The sequence below is a fragment of the Lathyrus oleraceus genome, chromosome 1 (genome assembly GCF_024323335.1).
Source record: "Lathyrus oleraceus cultivar Zhongwan6 chromosome 1, CAAS_Psat_ZW6_1.0, whole genome shotgun sequence".
NCBI lineage: Eukaryota > Viridiplantae > Streptophyta > Magnoliopsida > Fabales > Fabaceae > Lathyrus > Lathyrus oleraceus.
The window spans coordinates 359,545,610-359,569,801 of NC_066579.1; the positions used below are offsets into that span (position 1 = coordinate 359,545,610).

The 24,192-nt window shown below is 38.3% G+C and overlaps 1 protein-coding gene across 2 annotated transcripts; it reads left to right on the top strand.

The window, feature by feature from the left end:
• The first annotated feature begins 3,002 nt into the window (after nucleotides 1-3,002).
• Nucleotides 3,003-5,411, top strand: LOC127136503 (uncharacterized). 2 transcript variants are annotated; one of them, XR_007808674.1, is made up of 7 exons: nucleotides 3,003-3,154; nucleotides 3,250-3,365; nucleotides 3,468-3,550; nucleotides 3,809-3,930; nucleotides 4,184-4,343; nucleotides 4,709-4,802; nucleotides 4,989-5,117. XR_007808674.1 is itself a non-coding variant. In XM_051063054.1 (7 exons), the coding sequence occupies exons 1-7, from the start codon at nucleotides 3,130-3,132 to the stop codon at nucleotides 5,179-5,181; spliced, it is 798 nt and encodes a 265-aa protein (XP_050919011.1). In that variant the 5' UTR covers nucleotides 3,003-3,129; the 3' UTR covers nucleotides 5,182-5,411. The 2 variants fall into 2 exon arrangements, 1 of the variants encoding a protein (XP_050919011.1); XM_051063054.1 differs by having other exon boundaries at nucleotides 4,184-4,348; nucleotides 4,989-5,411.
• The last annotated feature ends 18,781 nt before the right edge of the window (nucleotides 5,412-24,192 follow it).

A 24,192-nucleotide genomic window follows, 5' to 3' on the forward strand; every position in this document is an offset into this window, starting at 1 on the left:
GGAAATCAATTATCAGCTGGAAAACTCAGTGTTAAATATGCCATCTTGCACAAGATTGGCTCAGCTAATTGGATTCCTACTAATCATGCCTCTACTATCTCCATCAATCTTGGAAGAATCATTCATGCTATTGGAACAAGGGTTAACTATGATTTTGGCAAGTTCATATTTGAACAAACCATTAGACATGCTTCTACAAATGCTGTGAAGTTACCCATTTCCTTCCCCTCCCTTATTTGTGGCATTATCCTAAGCCAACAACCAGGGATTCTGAGCACAAGTGACATCCCAAGCAGGAGAAAATCCCCTCTGTCCATCCATTACAAGCTGTTTGAGGGAAGTCATGTCAATGATGTCATGACATCTGCCAGAAGGGAGTCTGCATCTAAAGGAAGCTTGATTGACCAACTGAAAGAGACCTGCAAAGAATTGGACAATGGTATAAGGGTGGCCAAGGCCAGAAAAGAAGCTTTAGAAGTTCTCATCTGTAGCTTGGAAAGGGAAGACAGAGAAAAGGCTGGAAAGGACTCAAATCCAAGATCCCAATGCAGTGCTGAAAGCTCAGAAGATTCTGAAGATGAAGATGAAGGTGAAGAAGATACTTCTTCTTCTGACTAATGGTTCCTGCCTGTATTGAAGACCTGGGGGGAGCTGGAAGGGATGGTGGAAATTGTTGCTGTTTGGAAGGCTGATGGTCTTTCTGTTTTTGTATTTTGTGGCAGTCCTCTTGATGCCTGTTATGTAATATTTAGGGCTCTTAATGAGTTCCTTGGATTTGTTCATTATCTCAGCTGTCTGCTGTGTATAATGATGTTGTGTACTTCCTGAATTTTGTTTTAACATGCTTAATGTTATAACATATGTTTTAACTTTCTCTGCTAGACTAATAGACATTTATTTTGTCTGATTAGTCACCTTTGGTCAATTTTGACTAAAAAGGGGGAGAAGTGCTTGATATGGAAGTTGGATGTGGCTGATCAGAAGGACAACTATTATTGACTGGTGCACAGGTGTTGATGTTGAAGCAGATGTCAGTATGACATTCTGGCTGGTATAGGTACTGGTGTTCAGTAGCTGTTATGGTTATGCACAATTTTAGGGGGAGAAGAAGTACCCTTGTGCATTATGCATTTGTGTGTCTTACTAGTTGCATCCATAACTAGTAATTCTGATTGTTGCACAGATTTAGGGGGAGGAGAAGTACCCTTGTGCATGTGTGTATTACTAGTAGCCATAGTTAGTAATTGTTTTTTGCTTCTGCTGCTGATTAAACTACTGTGATGTGGTTTAACTGCTGATAGTTTGCCTTGTGAACAAAAAGGACAAATATGTGTTTTAGCCAAAATTTGCCAAAGGGGGAGTTTGTTGATTCTAAGTGTTGGCAGCAATTTTGGTAAAACGAAGAGTGTTCACAAGATGTCATGTGTGATGTCTTAACATGAGATATCTTATGTACCTGCTGGAGTTGAAGAACATGTGCATGCAGGATTGTTTCAGAATGCCACTTACAATGCTAAGGCTTCTGATATTGGATGTACCTGCTGGAGCTTATATGGAAGACATATGCTGCATGATTGTTTCAGATGACATACAATATCATGGTAACTGATATGGTTGTACCTGCTATAAAAGGAAACTGGAGTATGCAGGATTTTTCCAGATGTCAGACCCGATGTCATGACATCCTGTACACAGAACATTCAGTGTGAATGTCTGGTGTTTTGTGATTGCACAATTGGTGGCAATCATTGGTTGATTGAAGATATGGCTAGCTGGCACATTCTATCAGGGATATCAACCAGATTTGTTTATTTTCCAAGGAGATCTTTACAACTGATATGAAAAGATTTGATTGGAAAATATATCTAGGGGTTTCAAGGTGTCCAATACTTCTATAAAAAGGGACTCAGAAAACCTGATTGAACACACAACCAATACTGAGCGAAATTTAGAGAGAGAGCTAGGGTTTGTGTCTGTAGGTCATTCAAGTCATCCATTGATGATTGAATTGGACTGATTTGTCTTCTTGATCAAAGCTTTGAAGCAAGATCAAGAGTGTGTCTTCTTGATTGAAACTGTGAAGTAAAATCAAGAATATTGTAATTGAAAAGTATTTTCTTTTCACAAGGGATTGTTGTTTAAAATCACGGGTGTGTGATTGTAAGGGAAGTGAGTGGGTTCTCATATCTAAGAGTGCTTAGGTAGAAATTGCACGGGTAGAGATTAGGTGAGAAAGACTGTAACTTGTACGGATAGTCTTTGAACTAATTCTATTATAGTGGATTTCCTTCCTGGCTTGGTAGCCCCCAGACATAGGTGAGTTGCACCGAACTGGGTTAACAATTGCTTGTGTTATTTGCTTTACCATTCTGTTTCTGTTTATCCATTGTTTATAACCAGATATCAGTGTCGTGACATTACCTTCGACATCCTATATCTGATACCAGAATTTCAACACCAATCACCATTGGATCATGTCAGCACTCAAAGACCCCAAACACCTCAGAAAAATCGTGGGAGAACTCGAAGACAGACTAACGCACCTAGATGTGGAACATGGGAACATTTCAATCGGGTCGGTTAATGAATTTTTGGTCAATTCCATGTAATTTTTATTATAACATAAATATAATTTTTTCCAATATTTTTTTTATTTAATTGTTAAATTAACATTTAAAATAAAATAAAATAAAATAAAATATTAAAGGTGCATGCATCAGATACATTGACACATACATCAATGCATCACATGCATGCATCAAGAGACATGATATCTACATGCATGATCATTGGGAGCATGCGCCAGCTCCAATGACGCATTCTTTTAAGGTTAAATTGATACGTCTGTTCAAATGACATATCAGTTTTATAAACGTGGTTATTTTAGTTTTTTTCAATGGTTATTTAAGAATTTAATTTGAAAAACAAAAAAAAAATTCAATTGCCAATGATTTGAAAGAGAAATGGAAAAAAATATATTTTACGTACAAATATTTAAACAAGAGTATAATTGTCGATAAATTGTAGGAGGAGAGAAACAATTGTAAGAGGTGTGGGTAAAATAAATTTCTCTCTCTCTCTCTCTTTTGCAAATCACAAACTCAGCTTTACAACGAAACTGAAGTGAAGATGTCCTTATCTGCACAAAAACCATGTCAGTTCCTTACATTCAATACTAAATTCTCAAAGAAAAACACAAAATCTATGAATGTTTTTCTTCACTGAATGCTTCTCTCATTTGTTTTTTAGCTGTTCAGAGAATTATAATACCCAACAAACACGGCGAAAAACTCGTTGGCACATTACATGAATCTGGAACACCCACCGATATTGTTATCTTGTGTCATGGTTTTCGATGCTCTAAAGTTTGTTTCTTTTTTCCTTTTTTTTTTCTTGATTGTTCTGTATGCATAAATTACTATACCTGATTATTTTCATTAAAATTTAATTTTTTTTTTCAATTTTAGGATAACAATCTCATATTGAACCTTGCTGTTGCTTTGGAAAATGCTCAAGTTAGTTCTTTCCGTTTTGATTTTTCTGGAAATGGGTAAGTTTATGGAGGTTGCAATGGGATTGGTTGAAAATGAATAAAACTATAAAAACGCAGTCTACATGTTTGTGAAATTGTCTGTGAAATGGAATAATACTCTAAGTTATAGGCTAAAAACTGAGAGATATGAAAAAAAATGGGTAGTAGTTTCTTCATTTACAAATTACACCAAGTTATATGTAGTAAAATTTCTGATATTTCTTTATCATTGGCCTTGTTTTTATCATAACTTTAGCTAGTGGGTTTTTCTTCAAGGGAAAGCGAAGGTTCTTTTCAGTATGGTAACTATTGGACCGAAGTGGATGATTTGCACGCTGTTGCTGAACATTTCCGTGAATCAAATCGTGTAATCCGTGCACTTGTTGGACATAGTAAAGGTATCATGATCTGTTTGTTTATATGAGAAACAAGTATATTTAGATATGCTCATGGGTGTATGATGATATGTGCCAAATCATACAATCGTTCATCGATTATTTTCCATTTTTGTTATACGCCTCAATTATGATGAGAAATGTTCTTGTCAAAAATAATTTAATTCCAACCATGCTTTGGATGTTAAGACTTAAGATTACAAACTTGAATGATGCACTATAAAGAGAACTGTTGAAATCGTTTGTCGTGATGCAGGAGGTGACGTAGTGCTTCTGCATGCTTCCAAGTATCATGACATTAGAACTGTTGTCAACATCTCTGGACGTTATGATTTGAAGGTAGGGATAGAAGAACGCCTTGGCAAAGATTATTTGGAAAGAATTAGGAAGGAAGGTTTCATTGATGTTAAGAAGAGGTCAGGTAAACCATTTAATCAGACTTACTTTAAAATCTCCCATTGCTGTAAATGATTTGCTGTCTCCATTAAATTTTTTTCCATGAGGTGTTCGTTCAGGGATAAGATTTTGACCTTAATCGCGACTTTGCAAATTTACAATATCAAAAGCACAAAGTTCGAGCTGGATATTAGTCATGAATTATCTTGTCCAATAACTGCAAAATTACTTGAGTTTAGAATGTAAGATAGATTTCAACAGGCACAATTTCGATCTTGGATAATGAAAATTTATAAGTTCATTGGTTCAATCTCTATCACACATAACCATTCAGTTACCATATTATTTATTAAACGATCGTTTGAGGACATCTACTTTATTTCAGGAAGTTTTGATTACCGTGTTACTGAGGAAAGTTTGATGGATCGCTTGGGTACAAATATGCATGAAGCATGCCTGCAGATTGACAAAGAATGCAGGTTAGTGGAAATACTGTTTGTTCTCTTCTGTTAAAGCCTTTAGCTTCTAGCTTCATTTCTTTGTTGTTTAAGCATGTGTGCGGGTATTCGATTATCGCAAAATGTTTCTATAACAGAATCAATAAAAAGCATGAACTCTCTCTTACATTTCAAATTATTCTTGCATAACCAAATATAATATGACAGGGTCCTTACAATTCACGGTTCTTCTGACGAAATTATCCCTGTTCAAGATGCACACGAGTTTAACAAGAGCATACCAAACCACAAGTTGCATATCATTGAAGGAGCTGATCACTCGTACAATAATCATCAAGATGAGTTATCCTCAGTTGTTATAAGCTTCATCAAGGAAATTGTTGAACTCAGACAAGGGTAATGCTAGCTAGGTCTAGTCTTGCTTGAATATGAACTCCTCATTTTCCTATAATAGTGTTTTGTTTTCCATATGATATTTGTCAATTGTCACCATTATTTGTCTTTTTTTACCAGCCTTCATTTGATAGTACTGGTTATGGATGATTAATCAGACAACTGGTTAATTTAAACACCTTGATGGTAAGTATTCTAGTTGGAGATATTGGAAGAAGGTAAATTAGATTGATTTCATTCCACATTTAATGAAGTTACACTTGCTATCATATTTACCTGTGGAGTAAGCCACCAAAATAGTATTTGAAATCAAAGTTTAATGCCTGAAATAACTATCAATTGAGATGACTTAACGGGACAAAGATGAATATTTTAAAATGGTCTTTGATTTAATTAAATGTTAGTTTAATTGGTCTTCTAATTAATAAACAATACTTTTTGGGATTGACTTATTTAAGCTTAATTTATGTCATAAATTTTATGATATTGTTTGGAAGAGTTTATTAAAACAATTGATAGTATTATTCATAAATTTTTTTGATCTTATTTATGCAAGTTCTCAAAGATAACTGATGAAAACAATTTATAACACATGTAAAAATAATATAAATTTATTTTCTCTTCTGTTAGAAAAATAGCTTATGCAAGCTTTTTCATAATTGTTTATTTTGATAAACACTTGTGCATAAGGTCCAAATAAGCTGCTATCCAAAGAGGCCTTAATCAACTCGATCCTTTATATTAGTTTTAATTAAAAAAAAGAAGTTAAGTTTGCCATGTTGGACATTCATTATAGGTTTATGATTTGGCTCTGACTCAACAATATAAAAACAATTATTGAAATTAAAAAAAAAAAAAAAAGCATAAATGTATTTTGATCCCCTAATTTAAGAGTTTTAAATTAATATTTAATAATAATTTTAACTAATTAATATTTAATATTTTAATTAATATTTAATATTTAAGATATCTGCAAACACATAACATGTCTCCACAGAGATATCGGAAAAATATGGTGATTCGCCAACACATGAATTGCTGAGAAAAAATGAATGCATTAGATTAAGATATGTGAATCATTTCTCGCTTCTTCAAGTCTCTAAATGCTGCCACTGCTAAATTCTTCTGTGGAACTAATTTTTGCTTTGGTAGAATATTGGCGATGCCGATAAGAATCTAAGCTAGCAACTTTGGTGGAACCATGTCATCTGGAATCTATATAAATAGAGTATATGGTCAACTGAAGATAATAAAAATTCTTACCGGAACTCCTAACATGAATTTGTTTAAGAAAAAATTACTTTACACATCAGTGCAATAAGAACGACGCTATCCCATGCCTTAGGTTTTTTAAGGTGCATCTTTAAAGCAACAATTCCTCTCATGGATTGTCCAAAAAGGAAGTTTGGAAGAGATTGGATTTCTAGATTTTCTGCAATAGAATGAACCAAAACTTTTGTAAGATATAGTTTCGTGTACATTCCTTTTTTTCATAACACAAACTGATACGAGAAGGAAATAGTCATCTGGTCTACATTCCTGACACCATGGTACACTATTATATTTCCCATCCTGCCACAGTTTACTCATGTTGATGTTTTACAATTTGCGGATGATATTTTGTTGATTGGAGAAGGTTCTTGGACAAATTTATGCTCCATCAAAGCTTTGATTAGAGGTTTTGAGTTGGTGTCGGGTCTTCGAGGTGAACTTATCCAAGAGGACTTTATTTGGAATTAATCTCGATCCCGACTTCCTGCAAGTTGCTGCTTCTTTCTTGTCTTGTAGATTCGGTTCGATTCTGTTTGTCTTTTTGGGCATTCCCATTGGTATTAATCCTCGTAGGAAGGAATCTTGGGTGCCGATTGTATCCAATATTAGAAAGAGGTTGGCAGTGTGGCATAACAGATTTTTGTCTATTGGAGTTAGGGTGGTTCTTTTAAATTCTGTTTTATCCAATCTCCACATCTTTTTCTTTTCTTTTTATAAGGCTTATAAGGTGGTTCTTAAAGAGATTATAAAGATCCAAAGAACGTTCTTATGGGGTGGTTGTGAAGATGTGAAGAAAGTGAGTTAGGTTAGTTGGGAAACTGTTTGCTTACCCAAGGAGGTTGGTGGTTTAGGAGTGAAACATTGTAGACTGTTTAATCTTGCCTTGTTAAGCAAGTGGAAGTGGAGGATTCTTAATGGTGGTTCTGCTTTGTGGGTAGACATTGTTGCAGCAAGGTATGACAATGTTAATTTGCCGATGTTTAGTGGGCAGTGTGTGAGTAGGAATGCGTCTTTATGGTGGAGGGATGTGTGTGCTATTGGGGAACCATTGAACATTGAGCATTCTAATTCTGATTGGTTTTCCTCTTATGTTTCTTGTAAGCTTGGTAATGGAAGGAATTTAGACTTTTGGAGACATTCTTGGCTTGGATCTTCTTCCTTTGAGATTCTTTTTCCCTCTTTGTTTCACCTTTGTGGGTCGTCTTGTAGTAAAGTGTGTGATGTCTGGGTGTGAATTAATGATACTTGGAAGTGGGATCTTGGTTTTAGTGGAGTTGTTTTGAGTGCCGAGGATACCTTGTCGTTAGAGGAGTTAATGCGAATTCTTCAAGATGTGAAACCGAATGTTAGTATGGAGGACAACTTCGTTTGATGGAGGGATAAGTTTGGGTTCTCGGTTAAAGCGAGTTACAAGATGGTTTTTGAGGTTAGTGTGGTGGCTCCTAATATGGATCCTTCGTTGCATAAAGACTTAGCTCAGTTATGGTTACCTAAATTTCCGAGTAAGGTACATATTTTTGGTTGGCTTCTTCTTCTTAATAGATTGCCCACGAGGTTGGAGTTGGAAAAGAAAGGTATCATTGCTGGTCCGCACAATGTGGTTTTCCCTTTATGCTTTTTGGAAGAAGAGGATGTCGAGCATCTGTTCGACTCTTGTTTGTTTTCTAATTTTATTTGGTCCAAGTTGTGTGTTTGAGTTGGAATGGGCAATACTATCACTACAGACACGCTGTTGGATAGACTCCATGGTATGAATTCCACTTCTTCTTGGTTTTTTGTTGGTCCATTTGATTTTGTAGGAATTCGATCCTTTTTAAAGGGAGTTTTCTTATGGACTTGAATGTTTTGAGCATGATTCAATTTATTTCTTGGGAGTGGTTCATTTCTTTCTATAAGAAAGGTAAGAACATCTCTTGGTTGGATTGGAGTTCTAATCCCATCAAATGTTGGGAGTAGGGGGTAGTTTTATGCTTTTGGTTTGTAGGCGTTGTTGTGTTTTTCCCTTTTGATTTCTTCGGTTGTAATGGGTGGGTACCCCTTGTGCCTCTTTTTATTGCCATGAGTCTTCTTGCTTATAAAAAAAAAATCGACATGGTGTTAACTACATTCAAGACACAGTCCTATGCGAGTTTAGATATCTTTGATTTTGGAGTAAATCTCAATGACTTCATCAACCAGCAAATCAAAACTAGGAATATAGCAATGAAGACCTTCTAAAAGACCAAATCCTATATAATCCATAGTAAATACTCCATATCCCAACAATGTAGCTTATTGAGATACTCGTACCAACCAAAACTTAACCAACTACCACATGCCATCGAAGAAAAAGGTGCAAATGTCTCCATGACCTAGAAGCAAATTGTTATTGAAGTCTCACTTTAGTTTATTCACAAATAATTTTATTCTTTATATGCCTCATACAAATACCTACTAGTATCTATTTGTGGATTGAGAATATATTGTATGGACTTGGATCTCAAGCCCAAACACTTCTTTTAAATTTTTTTAATTAAAATGATTAAATATTAAATTAATTAAAAACATATTAATTAAGAAAATATCATAACCATCCTTACTAATTAATTTAAAATAATTTTTTTATCTTAGTCACATATGTAAAAGTAGAGGAGGAACACAAAAATTTAAAGACCATCAAAATTAATGAACCGGAATCATTTATTTTGTAATAGAGGGATTAATTATTTAAAACTCTTAAATTGAGGGACTAAAGGTGTATTTAAACCAAAAATAAAATTTATTTTTTCTTCTTCAACCTTAATCTTCTTGATCGTCGTCAACTTAACATTTCTCAGCACTTCCATCTCTTACTCCTTCCATAGTCTCTCTACCAAGACCACACAAATGGCTACCACTGTACCAAAACAAAAATAAAACAAATCTATTAACAACAACACTCAAAAGCAAATATAAAAATTGAATCTTGAGTTTTGGTTCATAAGAGAGACAACAATATTGAAATGCTGTCATTGAAAACATACATCTTTATTAAATAAAGTAAGCTCATCCATTTATAATGCAATGAATTGTATTATATTTTTGCAGCAAACTCATCCATAAAAGGATGTGAAACTCTAGGTTTTTCACTAAAGAGTTATTTAATGAAAATCGAAAATAAACAACTTCATATTGTTTTGTAACTCCTTAGGTTCATGCTGGGTAAATTGAAAAAAGGACACATAGGACATACACACGATGCAATGGATTGTATTATATTTTAGCAGCAAACTCATCCTTAAAACACATAGGATATATAATGTAATGGATTATATTATATTTTAGAAGTAAACTTTTCCTTCAATGGATATGAAACTTACTAACTTCAAAAAATTTCATTAAAGAGTTAAGAAGAATGCGAGTAAGGTTAGAGTCTATATAAGGTATGTGTCCATTTCTTTCCTAGTAGCAATAAGTAATTGTGACTTATTATTTATATCCGTTATGGAATGAAGTGAATAGATGAAGAAGAAAAGAGAATGGATGATGTAGCGGGGTATTCGTTACCTTTAGATTTATTGACTAAATTAAAAGTAAATCATATAAGTCGAGTCGCCACCGCACTTCTATTTATTCAAAGGAAAGGTTAGAAAGCGAACAAAAACCGAGAAGTTTTATCGAATCAAAAACTAATAAAAATGTCAGAGATCGGGGTAAGGGGGTTGGTTATGCAATGTGAAGGTTTTAAGCACCTAAAACATCCTAGGTACTCCTAGGGAGCCCTTTTCACAATTTGTTGTAAGGTAGGTTGGTATTTGTGAAAAATTATTTGTGCAAACATGATTGGGGAGATGAGAGAAGAATGCACAAATTATTTACAATTTTGTGTTTGAATGGATAAACCCACTGCCTACGTACCATCTTAAAAAAAAGATTAGGATCAAAACCTCGTAGTTCGGGGTAAAAATCTCAAAACAAGTTGGTGAATTAATTGGTCCAAAAGCCTTAAGGTCTTTTGTTATCCAAGGGAGAAAACTCAATCTAAAAACACAAATCCACCATGTGAGGATAGCTTCAACATGCTAGTGAGGATAACTTCAACATGCTAGTGAGGAGTTAACCCTATGATAAGCATGGAAGACTCATTGTCCATCACTAAGGATATAGGTGAGTATTATATCAACCTCAAGGATAACTCAAACCTAATAGCTAAGGTTTATGAAAAGCTTTGGCAAGAAGTGGCCATTGAAACCACAAAAACATTTGAATGAGTTATATTTACCAATGAAAAGTATTTACAAAATATGGTCAAAGTTGACTTAGGATTCAATTCAAAATAAGTGTTATGAAAAGAAAGTTTGAAAATCAAAAGCATAATGCTTAGGTTTCTAATGTTTGGAAACAAATATTAATGTTTGCACAAATTTTTTGGCTTGGGTTAGAGTGGAGGGAAGAAGAAGAATGGCTAAGTCCTAAACATACAAAGATGAAGGAAGAGAAATAAGACCACAATGGAGTTCCCTTCTTGAGATCATAGTGATGATCCAAGTAGCTCACATCCTTTGGAATAAGCAAGCATATAAGAAAATACTCAAGCAATCAAGCACACAATCAAACAAAGCTCCTAGGAATCCTCCAATGGCTTTTGTATCTCTCACTTTGGATGCTCGTGACAATGGTTCTTCAATTAGGCTCAAGTTGGAATCCCTAGCACAAGAACACACACATCAAAAAGTTACACAATGCAAACAAAGAATGGACAAGAGTGAGTTTAGAGATTAGGTCCTTTCAATTCATCTTCAACATTAAGCATTCTAAAGGCATGAGGCCTAGTTGCTCTTTGACATTTATAGCACTCTAAAGGCATGATGCCTAGTTGCTCTTTGACTCCATTTTTGCATAGGGAATGTCCTAAAGTCTAAGTCCTTTTGTCCATTTGCATTTGGTTCACATCAATCAAAACAAAACACAAGCATAATAGTACATACACAATTATGTGCTCAAGTGAGCAAAAGGCAAATTGCATTAACATAAACATGAGCTCAAGTGAGCAAAGGGCAAAAGCAAATGAATAATATGTACAAGAATATTAAATTGCATTAATGTAAAGTGCAAGAATTAAAAGTTAGTGGTCAATAGTTAGAGTTAGTGTGCCATAAGGCAATTTAGCGTTATGTTAAGCAACCGTAAGTGGACTAATGTAGTAGTCACACCTATCTGAGGCCGATTAATAAAAATATAGGCAACAAACACAAGTTAGAGACCTTGATTAGTAAGCCAAGCTCCTATAACTTGCCATGCCAAAAGAAAAAGAAGAAATGATCTTGTATTGATTTAGGTTTTTTTGCTTGATTAGGAAGCAACCTATCCTTAATGCAAAGTCATTCACTTGATCTATGATTAAGATGAATTAGATTTGAATCAAGGAAGGTTAAACCTCCCATATATCAAGGATAACCACCAATCTTTAACTCATTGATCAAAAAGAAAAAAGATGAAGAAGAAGATGAATAAGAATATACATGAAGTGAAATTCAAATGAAATAAGCAAAGTACATTGACCAAAGATGAATGGGATCAAGGTCAAACACTAGTAAACAGAAGCAAAATGAATCTTAGAAGTCAAGAAACAAATAAAATATTTTTGGTATTTTTCAAAATTAAAATAATACTTGAATTAAAATAAACAATTAAAGGTCAAACTTCAAATCCATTTCAAATCAACTTTAAAAAGCCCAAATGGATCATCCTAAGTTCAACAAGGTCAAACAAAGATTGACAAAAAATTTCAGCATTTTTAGAAACCAGAAACTATTTTTAATCAATTAAAAATGAATAAAAAATAACCTAATTAAACTAAAATCTCAAATAAATCTCAAATCAATTAATAAATTGATGAGAATATTTTTCATAGATCCATCATCATTCAAAGAGGTTGAGAAAATATTTTTGTATTTTTTGAGTATTGGAAACTATTTAAAATGAATTAAAAATAACCAGAAAAGAGAAAATTCACAAAAAATATCAAATGATAAAATAAAAATATTAAAAATCATTTTTAGAAACTAGAAATTAAAAGGAGAATAATGAAATTGGTCCCATATTTTTTGGAATTAAAATGAAAGAGTTATGATTTTTTGAAATAAGAGGAAATAAAAGAAAATAAAAAGAAATTCAGAAAAATAGGAAAAAAGGTTGGCACATCCAAAGGATGTGGCATGCGCGCTGTCATACGGTGAACTGGACCTTATTGGATTTGTAATCGCAATGTCGCGGTTAGCAAGAGTCGCCACCGACTTTTCTTTTATCCCTTAAGGAAAGGTGGAAAAGAACAGGAAAGACCTTAATTTTAAATTCTTAGGTTCGGGAGGTACTTTATACAAAGGGAAGGTATTAGGCACCCTTTGTATCCATGGTTATCCATGGGCTCTTAATTGCTCAATCATTTATGTTTTCTAGTTTGAAAAAGGTGGTTGAGAAATGTATGAAAAATGTTTTGAAAATGAGAATTTAACTTTGTAATGATTCTTGCATGAATGTATACAAAATGGTTATCTCGTTTGGTTTTTTGAAAGTAGTTTAGAAAAATAGTTTTTCTTTTTGAAAGTAGTTCTGAAAGTGGTGATTTTCCAAAAGATGTTTGAAAGGTGTGGGGTGTGAAAAATATTTTTTTAAATTATGAATGAGCAATTAAGGTTATACCTGTCCGAGGTCTTTCTGGGCATTTCCCATCCTTATGAGGGTAAAACTGTCCTTACTATTGAGAAGCAAGTAATTTTATCCTGGGGATGTATAAGGGTCATCGTAGGGTCATCGATAGGTCATTGAAGGCAACAGTTGTGAGGATACCTTAGCACTCGAAGGGACTATCATCATTTAACCGTAGGCTACACCGAAGGGTCATCAAGGGACAAAATGGTATTTTCGAAGGCAACATCCGAGGGACTATGATGATTTTACCGAAGGGTCTTTGCTAAGGATATCCTTACATTCGCGGGACATGACCGTAATACCGTAATATCATAAGGCACAAGAGAGGTCCAAGATCACATATTTAAAGGCCACATTTTAAGGTTAATTAGGTGATTATGATGAATCTCCACATTAAAATCAATACATTAAAGATAATACATTAAAATTAATACATTAAAATTGATTATTAAAATTAATTATTAAAATTAACACATTAAAATTAATTAAGCAATTTAGGGTGGATCTTCATGAGGGTATCCCACAAATAAAGTGGAAGACCTAACGGCAACCTTTTCCTGGGACATATGAACCTTTGTAAAATTCAACAAACGGGTTAAAATACCAAAATAAAGTGCAATTGAAAATTGCACCACAAAATGAACACAACAGTCATGAACTCAAACCAAATGATGCAGAATTATAATAACATAAGATAGAACAGCCAAAAAATTTTTGAGACAGCCACTGTCCCATTCGCCCTGCTTCGCCTAGCGAAGGCCTAGCGAGTATTCGCTACTGGCTCGCTTAGCGATGTGCTAGCGAGCGCTGCCAATTTTATGCCTTATGGCTCTCATTACTGCAATTATACAATTAATCATTTAAAGTATGCATGGTATATACTAAAGTTCACATGCCAAGCTTAAGGTATTTCATAAATCTAATCATAAAGTCATATGCAAATTAAGAATATAAAAACAATGATAGCAATGTAAACCTGTTAACAGCTGAGTTGTGACTTCGAATCGGAAAATCGGATTGAATTGGGCGGCGGTAGAACTCGGTGCCGCCGGCTTTTCCTTCAGGGTTTCCTTCTGTGAGCGCTAGGGTTTGCTTGCTAGGGTTCTCCTCTCTCCTTTTTTCGTCCCCTTTTCATTACTGAAGTGCTGGTATTTATAATGCCCTTTTTCATGACCTAATGGGCTCAGAACGAAGCCCGAAATTTTTTGTTGTCTGTCAGCCTCGCTAGGCGAGCTGGTAGCGAACGCGTAGCGAACGTTCGCTAGGCGAGCTGGCAGCGAACGTAACGTTCGCTAGGCGAGCTGGTAGCGAACAGGCCAGTTTGGGCCATCTTCTGGATTGGGCCATTCGTGAGCTGGGCTTTTGTTCCTTTAAGATCAGTGTCATAAAAATGAGTCAGAATGCCTTGAAAAATGTCTTGAAATATTAATGGGCAAATTTTGGGGTATGACAGCTGCCCCTGTTCAATATTCTTGACCCGAGAGGGTAGAATGGCATGCGCCGTTCGTGGTCTGGAGGTGAAAGATTATTGAACACTTAGAATGCCCCCAAAAATTTGCACTTGTTCATTTATCTTGACGGAGATGGGCTTAAAGATGCCATCCAAGAAACCTGCTGAGGAGATTTCCAGATTGTGTCGTACATTAGACGATATCTAGAGACATGGGTATCACACCGGGTCATACATCAGACCGTATAGTGAACCCTCCATTATGCTGTTGACTTCGTCGGGGAGTCGGAGTATGCTATACTGCTGGGGATAAGGGATCAGAATGGATCATACATTAGACCGTGTCTGAAGACCAGAGTGGGCTGCCCATTAGGCGGATGACTTTGCTGAAGATAAAATATCAGAACGGATCGTGTGTTAGATTGTATCTGAGTTGCAGATCCAAATGGGTCTTATGATAGACTGTATTGGAGTTACGGGATGAGCCGTCCATTAGGCTGAATCTGATGATAAAAGGGGGGTAGTCGTACACTAGACTACACTTCAGAAATGTACCGTACACTAGGTAGCATCTGAGGAGACAAAGGTCTTAATTGGGTCGTACATTAGACCGTATCAGAGCAGAATGAGCCGTCCATTAGGCCGAATCTGATGATAAAAAAAAAGGGTAGTCGTACCCTAGACTACACTTCAGAAATGTACCGTACACTAGGTAGCATCTGATGAGACGAAGGTCAAATTGGGTCGTACATTAGACCGTATCTGAACAGAATGAGCCGTCCATTAGGCTGAATCTGATGATAAAAGGGGGTAGTCGTACACTAGACTACACTTCAGAAATGTACCGTACACTAGGTAACATCTGATGATAAAAGGGGGTAGTCGTACACTAGACTATATTTCAGAAATGTACCGTACACTAGGTAACATCTGATGAGACGAAGGTCAAATTGGGTCGTACATTAGACCGTATCTGAACAGAATGAGCCGTCCATTAGGCTGAATCTGATGATAAAAGGGGGTAGTCGTACACTAGACTACACTTCAGAAATGTACCGTACACTAGGTAGTATCTGATGATAAAAGGGGGTAATCGTACACTAGACTACATTTCAGAAATGTACCGTACACTAGGTAGCATCTGATGATATCTGTATATGTTGTACTTGCAATAAATGTCCGGGATGAGCTTAAAGATGCCATCGTTAGGAGGACGAATGTTCCCATGAATGGTATCTGAAATCCGTATCCGAACTTTATACATAATTGATAAAGGTGTATGTCTGAATGAACCTTTTACTTTGACTATATCAGGAGGATAATTAACCTGCACAGAAACGTTAGCTTCATGCTATGTCATGATGCATGAGATGTTTCGTGTTATGCCAAGAAATAAATGCGAATGTTGTATGCATGCGCATGCTGTGAAATGATGTAATGAATGAGTTATGCGTATGAGAAGTCCTGCTTGGAGACTCTACTGGGGAAAATAAATCCCCATCTACTGATTGGAGATACTTGTAATGATGACCCTTTCGCAGCAGGAGGTTGTTGATTTGGTCTGATGGCGGAAATATTCAACAGAGCCCGGCTAGGGATGGAAGAGAGGATCAATCTGTCTGATGGTGCCAACCTCTGTTAGGGGATAGCTGGCTGTGCCGGGGAATACTGCCCATTTCTTCTGGGGAAGAACAGGCTTGCTGGGGGAAGAGAATTGGTAGTGGATTCATCGGGAGCATGATTAGACCTTATCCTCGATCCCAAAGTCTTGTAGTAATTGCTATTGCTATTCTATGTACGTATTTTTGATAAACATTGATCATATTCAAATGCACATATTAATTCAAATTAAATCAATGGACGTTTACGCAAACAAAACAGAAAAGTAAAAAACAAAAGCATCTTTTTTGAAAGAGGGTTGTATTGATTTTTGAAAGAAGGCCTATAAACAGGCAAATTGTGTACAAGGAGACAGAAATCCTAGTAAGAGGAAATTGTCAAAAACAAAGAGAAAGCTATGCCGAAAAAAGTCCTATTGATTTTAAGTCTACTACTGCCATTATGTCTTCAAGCATCTCATCCCCTGCCGTCGGATAGAAGCGATTGGCTTGGTCAGTCCCTTGAACTTGGATGAAAGTTGACTGAGAACGGGACATAGTCATACGCTTTAATCCCTAATTTTTGCCTGGACCGCCTTTTCAGGTTTTCAGTCCACCAGGATACCCTTTTTTGCCCAAGCCACCTTTTTCAGGTTTTCGACTTGCCGGGTGTACATCTTTTATATATATATCCCTAATTTTTGCCCGAACCCTTTTGGTTCGCCGGGATGCCCTTACTTTTGCCTAGGTACGTCGACCTAGCGGGTCTCTTTTATGCGTAGTATTTTTTAACTATGTCCGCGTTCACAGGATGCGGGAAGTCTTCGCCATCCATTGTAGCAAGCATCATGGCTCCACCAGAGAATACCTTCTTAACTACAAATGGCCCTTCGTATGTGGGAGTCCATTTGCCTCTGGGATCACCTTGGGGTAGAATGATACGCTTGATCACCAAGTCACCAATTTGATACACCTGTCTCTTGACTCGTTTGTTAAATGCCTGGGTCATGCGCTTCTGATATATCTGTCCATGACAAACAGCCGCAAGTCTCTTTTCGTCAATCAAATTTATCTGATCGAGTCGTGTCTGAATCCATTCATCTTCATCTAAACCCGCCTCTTTCATGATTCTTAGAGAGGGAATCTGGACTTCCACTGGTAAAACGGCCTCTGTTCCGTAAACTAAAGAGAAAGGAGTTGCCCCTGTCGAAGTGCGTACTGAAGTGCGATAACCGTGAAGGGCAAACGGTAACATATCATGCCAGTCTTTGTACGTTACCGTCATCTTTTGTATGATCTTCTTGATATTCTTATTAGCAGCTTCTACAGCGCCATTCATCTTTGGTCGGTACGGAGAAGAGTTGTGATGTTTAATTTTGAACTGCGTGCAGAGTTCAGTAATCACCTTGTTGTTCAAATTAGTACCATTGTCAGTGATAATTCTTTCAGGGATGCCATATCGACAAATAAGACTATTCTTGATGAACCGTGCCACCACATTCTTGGTGACAGAAGCGAATGAGGCCGCCTCTACCCACTTTGTGAAGTAATCAATAGCGACGAGAATGAAGCGATGTCCATTAGAAGCCGTAGGTTTAATCTCTCCGATCATATCGATGCCCCACATTGCAAAGGGCCAAGGAGCTGTCAACACGTTCAATGGAGCAGGAGGCACATGTACTTTGTCCGCATAGATCTGACACTTATGACAGGTTCTGGAGTGATGATGGCAATCCGCTTCCATGGTAGACCAATAATACCCTGATCTCAGAATCTTCTTGGCCATTGTATGTCCATTAGAATGAGTCCCAAAAATACCGTCATGCATGTCTTCCATAATCCTTTCTGCTTCCTTTTTATCCACACAGCGAAGCAAAGTTGAATCATGATTGCGTTTGTATAATACTCCATTACTCAGAAAGAATTTAGCGGAGAACTTCCTCAGGAGTTTTCTGTCATTGATGGATGCCCCTTCAGGGTATTCCTGAGCTTCCAAATATCTTCTTACGTCGTGGAACCAAGGTTTCTCCGGTACCTTCTCAGTGTTAAGTTCATAACAGTATGCTGGTTCATCTAACCGTCCAATGGTAATCATGGGAGCTTCACCGTCCCATCTGACTCTGAACATAGATGACATGGTAGCTAATGCGTCTGCCAACTGGTTCTCCTCTCGTGGAATATGTTCAAATGTTATCTCTTCAAAGTATGGGATTAATGTCATCACCTGCTCTCGATAAGGGATGAGATTCGGATGTTTAGTATCCCATTCCCCTTTGATCTGACTGATTACCAAGGCCGAATCTCCGTACACACTCAAAAACTTGATTTGCCAGTCTATAGCAGCTTTGAGTCCAAAAATACATGCTTCATACTCAGCCATATTATTGGTACAATGAAAACATAGTCTAGCAGTGAGAGGTGTATGGTAACCTCCGGGAGAAATGAGTACAACCCCGACACCATGGCCCAACGCATTAGAAGATCCATCAAAGACCATAGTCCATCGGGATCCCCACTCGGGTCCTTCATCTGGTTTAGGTTTTTCATTATCAGTAACAAACATGACATCCTCATCGGGGAACTCAAAATTCATAGATTGGTAATCATCCACCGCTTGATGAGCCAAATGATCAGCCATCACGCTTCCTTTGATTGCTTTCTGGGTAGTGTACTGGATATCATACTCTGTTAAGATCATCTGCCATCTCGCTATTCTTCCGGAGAGGGCAGGCTTCTCGAACATGTATTTGATGGGATCCATCCTAGAAATCAACAAAGTGGTCTGATTCAACATATACTGTCTTAGTCGGCGAGCAGCCCAGGCCAAAGCACAGCAAGTTCTCTCGAGCAGTGAGTATCTTGTTTCACAGTCGGTAAACTTTTTGCTCAGGTAGTATACGGCATGCTCTTTTCGACCAGACTCGTCATGTTGCCCCAATACGCACCCCATTGAATTTTCTAACACGGTCAAATACATGATGAGGGGTCTTCCTTCAATTGGTGGTATCAGAATCGGAGGTTTCTGGAGATATTTCTTGATTTTGTCAAAAGCTTCTTGACATTCCTCATTCCATATCATCTCTTGATTTTTCCTCAGTAGCTTGAAGATGGGTTTACAGGTAGCGGTCAAGTGGGAGATAAATCGAGCAATGTAGTTCAAGCGTCCCAAGAAACCTCTGACCTCTTTCTCCGTACGGGGAACTGGCATTTCTTGAATAGCTCTCACTTTAGCCGGGTCAACCTCAATTCCTTTACCGCTGACAATAAAGCCTAAGAGTTTACCGGATCTCACTCCAAAAGTGCATTTGTTCGGATTCAATCTCAACTTGTACTTCTTCAACCTCTCGAACAGTTTGTATAAGTGATCGAGATGTTCTTCTTCAGTATGAGATCTAGCTATCATGTCATCCACATATACTTCTATCTCATGATGAATCATGTCATGGAACAAAACCACCATAGCACGCTGGTACGTTGCCCCGGCGTTCTTTAGACCGAATGGCATTACTTTATAACAGAACGTGCCCCATTGCGTCACAAACGTAGTTTTCTCCATGTCCTCAGGCGCCATCTTAATCTGGTTGTAACCCGAGAATCCATCCATGAATGAGAATACTTTGTGTTGAGCGGTGTTATCTACCAGAACATCAATGTGCGGGAGTGGAAAGTCATCTTTGGGACTTGCTTTATTCAGGTCTCGGTAATCTACGCACATTCGCACCTTACCATCCTTCTTTGGCACAGGCACCACATTAGCAACCCATTGAGGATAAGAAGTAACGGCTAGGAAACCGGCATTGAATTGTTTCATAACCTCGGCTTTGATTTTCTCAGACATTTCAGGACGCATACGGCGAACCTTTTGCTTGACAGGACGGCAGTCTTCCTTCGTAGGCAGCCGATGCATTACTATGTCAGTATCCAATCCGGGCATGTCTTCATAAGACCAGGCGAAAACCTCTACATAGTCATGTAACATCTGAATCAGTCTTTCTTTGACACTGTTTTCCAATCCTGCTCCTATTCTGACTTCTTTTCTTTCCACTTCAGTACCTAGATTTACGACTTCGAGTGACTCTTCATGCGGCTGTATAGTCCTTTCCTCTTGCAGTAACAGTCTGGCAAGCTCTCCAGGGACTTCACAATCTTCCTCACTTCCCTCTTCGGCTTGGTAGATCGGATTTTCAAAGTCATAATGAACAGTAGCGGAATTATTGTCAATAGGATCCAGAGTGGATACGGATCTGCGATTTATGACGTGAGTGTGTGTAAGAATGCATAGCTTGTTTGAAAGACGACGGGAAAAATAAAGAGCGCAACATTTGAATGCGAAAAAGTCCATTGATTTATTGAATATGAATATGCTTATGAAATGACAAAACCCTTAACAAATTAGCTATTGTGCCCCGGGTATAGACACAATGCTTTAAGAAGTTCAATTGAAAAAATAAAGATTTGCAAAACTAAATGGACAATAGCAATTACTCCTGACTAAAGGAGATCGGGATAGTGTCTTCAGCCTTCCAATTATTGAGTCCGTCGCCAATTGTTGGGTAGATCCAGCTATCCAGGTCGCAATCATCGTCAGCATCTTCTACAGCATTGATTTGATCTTTGACCATTTCTTCAGAGTTGAATCCCAGACCAGCTTTGTCAGACTTGTACGGTACGTTGATCAGTTGACCCCAACCAGTACAGCCACCATCTTCGACCACAGCTTGAGCATCCTTCAGAGAAATCATAGCAGGAGGAGCACGAGTAACCTTGGGCACACAGGGAATTGGCTTAAGGACAGGATCGGGCGGAGAAACCACTTCAAATGACTGAGTTGGAGTCTCGAAGAATTCACCATCCATCTCAACATATCTGAAGGTATGCACACTACTGACAATGTATTCTTCTTCCCCACACACAGTGACAATCTTTCCCTCTACTGGATATCTCAGCTTTTGATGGAGAGACGAAGCTACAACACCTGCCCCATGAATCCAGGGGCGTCCCAGCAAGCAGGAATAGGCGGGGCGAATGTTCATTACATGAAAGGTAGTGTTGAAGACTTGAGGTCCTATCTTGATAGGGAGAATAACTTCACCGTGGACAACACTCTTCGCACCATCGTAAGCACGCACCACAACATCACTAGGTTTCAGTTCAATGCCTTTGTAGTCAAATTTATCGAGTACAGCTTTCGGGAGCACATTCAAGGAGGAGCCATTGTCGATCAACACGTGAGCCAAGGTGATCCCCTCGCACTCGATGGAGATATGCATAGCTTTATTGTGATTCTTTCCTGCTGGCGTCAGGTCAGCATCGGAAAAGCCTAGGCCGTCGTCAACAGTCAGGTTAGCAACATAGTTTTCGAACTGATCGACGGAGGTCTCTTGAGGTACATGGGCAGTCTTCAGGAATTTTATCAGGGCATTGGCATGAGATTCAGAAGACAATAACAAGGACAACATCGAGATTTTGGAAGGGGTATGCCCCAACTGTTCTACCACATCAAAATCACTCTTGCGGATGATTTTCAGCACTTCTTCCATTTCTCGTTTGGCAACGTCATCAGTAGTAGCTTCGATCGGTGTCTCTGACGGAGAAGTGTTGACTGGTTCCTTTTCTCGGTTTTCGGGAACTGGAGGTGAGATCTCTGGAGAGAAGATCCTTCCGCTTCGGGTAACCTTACTAGTCCCCACAATATCATTAGGATTAGCAGAATTGCCAACTTGCTTTACGCCATGGATGTAAACATCACCTCCATAATTCCACGGAATAGCTTTGCTTGAGGAATACGGGATCGGGCCAGGTGCAGTAATGATCAGGGGAGCTACTCTGGGCTCAGCAATAATCTTTACAGGTATTCTGGGAGCAGTAATCTTTACTGGACCTTTGGACCTTGCAATCACAGATACTTCTTCAATAGGGTTTTCTGCCTTAGGAACCCTTTCAAAGAGGATTGTACGATCGTCCATCAGTCGTTGGATACCATTCTTCAACTTCAGACAGTCCTCGGGCCGGAGTATGCAGAGATTGCAATCTTCAGCACAACCTGGAAATAAACCAGCTTGCAATAAATTCCTCTTTATGATCGGGAGAGGAGATGTTAAGTCCGCTACAGTAGTGATGAGGGGATTGTCATCGAGAGCATGAACAGCCTTGTCATGATTAGGCATAGGAGCAGTGATGACATTAGGAGTCTCCGGCGGCTCAAACTCAATTTCTCCAGCCTCGATCATGTCCTGAATCTTATTCTTCAATGGCCAGCAATCGTTTGTATCGTGCCCGGGGCTATCGGAGTGATACGCACACCTGGCATTGGGATTATAACGAGAAGAGGAAGTGTTGGGATTTGTAGGAGGATCTCTGAGGGTGATCAAATTTGCCTTTAGCATTCCCTGCAGTGCCTGTGCCAAGGTCATATTGATCCTAGTGAACTGCCTTCTTGGTCTATCTTGTCTTTGTTGGAAGTTCTGAGATGGCGGCGTTGCGATCGTCACTGCTCCAATGGAGTGGTCACCATTTTTCTTATTATGATTCTTCTGACCATACACAGCGTTTGATTCATTCTTCCCGTGGTAGGACTTTTTGCTGCTTGTAGAAGTAGCTGCCTGTAACTTCCCACTCTGAATGCCGCTCTCCACCCGTTCGCCTGTCAGTATAAGTTCAGTGAAACCTGATGAAGAACTCCCCAGTAGGTGGCTGTAGAATGGGCCGGTCAGGGTACCCATGAACAGGTCTACTAATTCTCGGTCAGTCATAGGGGGTTTGACTCTGCCAGCCAAATCTCTCCATTTCTGAGCATACTCTTTGAAGCTTTCTTTAGATCCCATAACCATATTCTGCAACTGTAGCCGAGTAGGCGCTAATTCAGAATTGTATTGGTACTGCTTATAGAAAGCCGTTGCTAAATCAGTCCAGGTGCGGATGTCAGAGCTCTCGAGCTGATAATACCATTCCAACTGAGTGCCGGACAGACTTTCTTGGAAGAAGTGGATCCACAGTTTCTTATCAGTGGTATGCGGCTGAATCTTTCTCACATAGGCTCGTAGATGCATCTGAGGACAAGACGCACCATCATACTTAGTGAAAGTGGGGATTTTGAATTTGCGGGGAATGGTCACATCGGAGACCAGACCCAAACTTTCGAAATCCAGACCAGGTGTCTTCTGACCCTCCATGGCTAGCATGCGTTCTTCCAGCAGTTTGTACTTATCATCTCTTGGAGAGTACTGTTCACTTTCATACTCCTCATCATCATCCTCAGGGTTAGGGGGATCAACATTCTCCTCCTCTGAATCATCTTCCGCCCCCTCTTCTGGACCATTCGGGATTCCGAATTTGATTCCCGTAGCCTGTCCTTTACGCCTTCTGCCCGGGTTAATGAAGCTCACAGCTTTCTTGTCCTTCTTCTTTTCGGCCAAAAGAGCCTTCAGTTCCTCCTGTCCCTTGGCTAAGCTCAGCATCATCTCCCTGAATTGAGCATTCTGAGTCTGGAGATCTTTGACAGTCTGTTCGAGATCCATTTTTCTGTTTAAGAGGCAGACCGTGAGAATATGGTCCTTTAGAATACCTGTTATGCAATGTTATGTTATGCAATGCGTGAAATGTTTTCAAGGACTTTTGGAATTTAACTTTGCATAAATCACCAACAAGAGAGAAATATTCATTGCTACTTTTTTAATCAATGTTCATTACAAAAGGAATAATAGTAAAATACAAATGAAAGCTCAAGTCTCCCAGGGGCGACTTCTTTTTGGGCGAAGATATGCATTGAGTCTTCGTTCCTCATTAAGCTGACTGGTGAGCTCTAATACTTTCTTCCTTTCTGCATTGAACTGAGCTTCGAAAGTATCTCTCTCCTCTCTCAACTGGGTCCAGGATCTTTTCAATTCTTCAGCATCAGTAGGCATATCTGGGTAAGAGATGATCTGGGAAGTACCTCCTTCGACCTCTGATTCAACAATCAATGGTCCGACTGCAAGATATGGCATGACAAGTTCACGAGCTCTGGCGCGTACCCATCTGAGATAAGGCT